Source organism: Neopelma chrysocephalum, unplaced genomic scaffold (genome assembly GCF_003984885.1).
Source record: "Neopelma chrysocephalum unplaced genomic scaffold, ASM398488v2 Primary Assembly neopelma1_44, whole genome shotgun sequence".
In the NCBI taxonomy this organism is placed as follows: Eukaryota; Metazoa; Chordata; class Aves; order Passeriformes; family Pipridae; genus Neopelma; species Neopelma chrysocephalum.
In genome coordinates, this window is record NW_020897703.1 from 6,710,814 (window position 1) to 6,716,435 (window position 5,622).

General features: G+C 40.9%; 1 protein-coding gene across 1 annotated transcript; it reads left to right on the forward strand.

The window, feature by feature from the left end:
• The first annotated feature begins 48 nt into the window (after positions 1–48).
• On the forward strand, positions 49–5,338 carry CUNH2orf69 (chromosome unknown C2orf69 homolog). The gene is made up of 2 exons (XM_027678208.1): positions 49–229; positions 1,962–5,338. Exon 2 carries the CDS (start codon positions 1,977–1,979, stop codon positions 2,799–2,801), a length of 825 nt encoding a protein of 274 aa, XP_027534009.1. The 5' UTR covers positions 49–229; positions 1,962–1,976; the 3' UTR covers positions 2,802–5,338.
• Positions 5,339–5,622: the final 284 nt, after the last annotated feature.

The window sequence follows — 5,622 nt, forward strand, 5'->3', positions numbered from 1 at the left end:
CGTACCTGCACGTCCCCCGGGAAGTACACGACGTGGTGCTGCGGGTGGCGGCGGCGGCAGCGCGGGGCTCTCGGCGGCGCGGCTGAGCCCGCCGTGGCTGCGGCTGCCCGAGGTGCCGGGCGCGGAGCCGCACCGCGCCAACGAGCTGCTGCTGCTGCCGCCGCCCGCCCCGCGCGGCCCGGCCCCGCTGCCGCAGCACCACGTCGTGTACTTCCCGGGGGACGTGCAGGTACGGCGGCAGGGCTGCGGGAGGGAGCGGGGAAACGGCGCTGCAGGGGCTGTGCGGGTGGGCATTGACGGGCTGCCGGGGCCGTCAGAGCTCTGGCCCCGGGGAGCATCTCGCTGCCTGTCACCGGCGGGCACAGCGAGCGGGAACGGGCCCTCCGGAAACCTGAGCTGGAGCAGCAGTGCAGGGGAGTTGAGTCGTCTTCACGGAATGAACCAGGTTGGAAAAGACCTCTGAGATCATCGAGTCCAACCCAACACGACCGTGTCAACCAGACCATGGCACTGAGTGCCACGTCCAGTCTTTCCTTAAACACCTTCAGGGGCAGTGACTCCACCACCTCCCTGGGCAGCCCATTCCAATGTCTAATCACTCTTTCTATGAAGAAATTTTTCCTAATGTCCAACCTGAACCTCCCCTGGTGCAGCTTAAGACTCTGTCCTCTTCTCCTGCCACTAGTTGGCTGAGAGAAGAGACCGACCCCCACCTGGCCACAACCTCCTTTTAGGTAGTTGCAGAGAGCGATGAGGTCTCCCCTGCGCTTCCTTCGTTCCAGGCTAAACAACCCCAGCTCCTTCAGCTGCTCACAGGACTTGTGCTCCAGACCCTTCACCAGCTTTGTTGCCCATCTCTGGACACGCTCCAGCTCTGAAGCACTGCCCAGTGCTATAGTGGGGATGGCAATGTCTAAAAGCGTGTCAGGGAGTGTCAGTGGAGACAAGATGATGAAACCCTAAGATGGCAAGTTGTCCTCACCAGGCAGAACACCATGTCACCGTGCAGGTGTATGGATAGGCCAGACACCATCCTGCGGGGAATTTGACAGGCACAGGAATTTGATGCTTTCTCAGCCTGCCCTGAGAAGGCAGTTGTGGTCTCTGAGCTGGCAAGAAATTGCAGAGACCCTGAAGTGCTGTCCCTGCACACGTGGTCGAGCTCTGTAACATTACATGCTCTGGCACTTTGCATAGCCAGCTAATCTCAAATGTCATTACTACTTCTCAAAAGTAGGGGTGGTGGCTTCTTCTTCTAAGGAAAAGGCTTTCCTTTTCTGTAAGGTAAAGATGCAGAACTTTATATTTTAAGGATTAGGATGGCCTAAGAACCCCTGCCTGATTGCCATTTCTGGGTATGGCTTCATTATTATTAATAAAATAAATGAAGAAGTATTCTTTGCCATTATGACTTCAGATGTAAAGATCATTCATGACTTGGGGGTAGGTTTTTTCCATCTATACCCTTTATGGATGTGAACAAGGGCAATAAAGACTTCCTACAGCTGAATGAGAGAGATTTTTTTTTCTGTATGTAAGATAGAAAACTTGTTACAAAGTTTTAAGTCTGTTGTCGATTTGAAATAAGATAATTGGTATTTCTGTAGATGGAGATAATACAGTAAAATTATATATTCTGTGTCATACTAAGTTGAATAATACTTTAATCTTCTTTTGGCATGAAGTCAACAAGAATTATTAATACATTCATGTGCTTATTTTTATTGTATTAATTTTGGGGGTATTAAAAAGTGTGGTAAAAATATTAAAGTAGAATAAGTAAATCTAAATGCATCCATTTTTTAATGTGTTTCTTGTCCTGCAAGCCTAGCAAGTGAGCACCTCTAATGCATGTTTCTCTCTTACAGTCCTTTCTTAAAAATATGAGTACATTGGAGCTGAAGTCTTTTCAGAATGAAGTAATGCATCTTTTCTGTTTTTTTTTTTTTTTAATTTTTCAGAACTATCATGACATCATGTCTTGCCATCCAGAAAACTTTCAGTGGGAGCACTGGAGTTTTGAAAATGTTGCTACCATACTTGCTCGCCGGTTCCCCAATAGCTTTATTTGGGTCATAAAGTGTTCTCGAATGCACCTGCACAAATTCAGTTGTTATGACAACTTTGTGGCCAGTAACATGTTTGGAGCACCAGAGCACAGCACTGACTTTGGAGCTTTCAAGCATCTCCATGCTTTGCTAGTTAATGCATTCAGACTCTCTCAGAATATTCTGCTGTCCCAGAAAAGTGTGCATGGTGTCAGCAAGGATGCAAAAATAGCTGCTTGTAAATCACAGCCGCAGTCTGTTCCTACAACAAATGGCTGCTCATCCACGGAAAGGGAGAGAGATTGTGAATGCTCCAATAATTCTGCTGTGAACTTCATGATACCGTCTGCTGTAGGTGCAGTGTCATTTACCTTGATTGGCTTCAGTAAAGGTTGTGTGGTTTTGAACCAACTGCTTTATGAGCTGAAGGAAGCTAAAAAAGACAAGAACACGGATGCCTTCTTAAAAAACATAAAAGCAATGTACTGGTTGGATGGTGGTCACTCGGGAGGAAGCAATACTTGGGTTACTTACCCTGAAATGCTGAAAGAACTTGCAGAGACAGGAATTGAAGTTCATGCTCATGTTACACCGTACCAAGTGTTTGACACAATGAGGTCATGGATTGGAAGAGAGCATGAGAAATTTGTACAGATACTTGAAGAATTTGGTGTGAAAATAAATGATCAACTGCATTTTGCTGATGACGTTCCCTCCTTAGATAACCATTTCAGAGTTCATGAAGTATTCTGAGACTGTGTATCTGAACAGTATATTCATTGTAGAAGCACTTTTAACGCTGTAAATGTTGTCATCTAGATTTTCAATTTTGAGCAGATGCTTTCTGAAGAGAATACTAAATCAGTTCTGTGTTGCTAATAGATACTATATATAAATTTCAGTAGCTTACAAAGGAGTATTTGGGGCACCAAAACTATAACAGATGTAATTTGATTCCTGGAAAAAAGTGTTATGAAGAACTATCCTATACATGTTCTTTTGTTAAATGTGAATGTTTATTTTAGACTGTTGGTAGACTTTTTAGTCCTGGATATCTCATGTGATATACTGCATTTAATGGGAGTTTAAAGTACTTGATAATTTCAGATGTCTGGATACTTCAGTTTAGTGGCTTCCAGGGCTAAAAGCATTGGTCTTTGTCAATAACAGATATATGGTTAGTTTTTTGTTTTGAGGAAATTGATTGTTAGAAGAACCTTAGTTATGTATTTTGGTGAAAAGTGGTCTATTTAGTTAATTAAATCTTCCAGTTTTGTAACATTTCTCCTAATTTGAAACCAAGTTACAAATATTCACCTTTGGAATAATAGTGCCAATGCATTTTTCTTCCTTATGTGCGCCTTGCCATTTCTGTCACTATAAAGTTTCATTAATTGATTGTGCAGTATCTGCCAGTGAATAGCCATTTCAGCTGGGGACTTGAAAATTTTGGCATAGCTATGTTAAGTAACCAAGAATGTTGATGAGCATGTAGCTTATTCCTGTTTCAACATACCTTGCTATTGCTTTGACTAACTTCTATAAGGACCAGCAGTAATATCTGTATTAACGTGTGAAGAGGTGTCTTTGTCCCTGCCTTGGAGTGGTAAGGTTTTTCTTGGTAATTGCTGCATTGATGTTGATCTAAATCGAGCCATAAATACATAATGTGTTACAAATCGCATAAAAATTTTAGACTGTGTTGACTTCTTCCAAAATGCCTCAGTTTTAAAATCTGTTATGTATTACAGTAGTTGCTTCTAGAGCTATCCAAAAATCTATTTTCAGAGCCTAATCTGGTTCAGGCCCCAAACCTGAATGTTCTTGAGAAAGAAATGCTGAAAGATGGACAGTTATCGTATTAGTGGAACTTTTCTACTGTTGTAAGTAACTTTCCATTTATCTACAAAACTTAGAATCATTCTTAAAGACAACTGCAGTTATTAACAATGAACCAGTAGCTCCAAATGGTTTTGGATTTCCTGGAAGTACAGGAATACGAAGGCCAGTTAGCAAAACACTATGAAGATTACACAAACAATTGTGGCTAAGTTCTGAAAAAAGGCATTTTATTCAACTTTGATCCTATGTTTGATGGCTTAGTGACATCTTTGCCCTGCTGCTTGTTTCCCATGACTCTTACACTGGGAGGAAGGTCCTGAGTCATCTTTCTTGTGGTGGCATCATTAAAAGTTACAGGGTTCCCTGTAGACAACTCTTGGCAGAGGTTATGCATATCAGTGATTACTGAACAATGAGAAAAGTGTGTTGAACTCCTAAGAAAATTTTCTTAGTACTCAAAATATTGAGGGTGGTAGAAAGGATTATATGTGCACCTTAAAATTTGAAAGTGAACTCTATTGCTAAAAATAATGTACCTAGTTGATCAAAAGGGGAAATTATTTATTTTAATTGATGGAGAAAAGTGCAACATGCAAACCAACTCTTAACACTGTATAAAAGAATCTGAAATCTAGTTCCCTCAGCTTTTTTTAATTTTAGACTCTTTCTTAGAGATATTGTTCAACCCTATTTGTTGATTACCATCTTAGTAGGCTTATAACAACTTGTTTATGTGTTTCAAGGAACATTATTTCCCTTTTTTGGTCCTTTTGATAACGCAACATATGCGAGGACTTTTTTCTGTAAAAAAAATATGAGTCACCTAAAGAAGTGGCTTTAATAGAAAGCCTACAAATGTCCTGAAATATATTTAACTATCCACTTATAAAACAAAACTTTAAAAAATAAACCAACAAAACCCCCAAAACACTCTATTCATTTTGCTCCCTCTCAGTTTCAGACTGACCAGGCTAACGCTAACACTTGCCCTATCCAGTAACAGTACAGATCAGAGACCAATTTTTAAACAATTCGGTGCCTGCCAAAACAACGGGACTTGCAAGCTTTTGGAAACAGCTATTAAAATATTGACATTGTCTTCAAAAGTTTCTGGATGGCTGTCCTATCAAAATACTACTAACTTGTTTGATGGAGGCTGCCTACAATAACTCTTAAATAGGCTCAAGTGTTGCTGCATTACTTTGAAGAATAAGCACTTTGTTGTAAAACTAATCTTGTTATGGGACCTCATGTTGTGGAGGGAAAACTGACTGGTTGTTTTTCATTCTTTAAACAGCTGTAGTACTCTGTTGGAATGTGCCTCTGTCATTCATTACAATGCATGCTAAAAATAAATTTTGCAAACAATGTAGAAAATAAACTATTTCTAATGGGTGAAACCACTTTGATGTGAATGTAAAACCATTAAACAGGGAATGTGCAGTTAAGTTTTGTGGATTAAACTTTATCAGGTGTTTGTGGAGACCTAGTTTAAAAAATCAGATTTGATAACTTTTCTTCAAGGAAGCTTTATATTTGTGCAGTAAGCATGTGTAATTCTAAAACAGCTTACTGGCATCTCACATGCATGGGAAAGCTGGCACAAAGTGTTGCAAGGGTGTGAACATTTCTGTGTTAGGATGAAATGGGTTTGTATATGCCTGGTTTTCAATGTTAACTATAAAGGCAGATTCAAATAAGCTTAGATGTAAATGCCTAAAGTTAAGTGGTT

What these genes read in the sequence shown, in the direction of transcription:
- CUNH2orf69 (XM_027678208.1), top strand. Translation starts at nt 1,977, where the DNA reads ATGTCTTGCCATCCAGAAAACTTTCAGTGGGAGCACTGGAGTTTTGAA.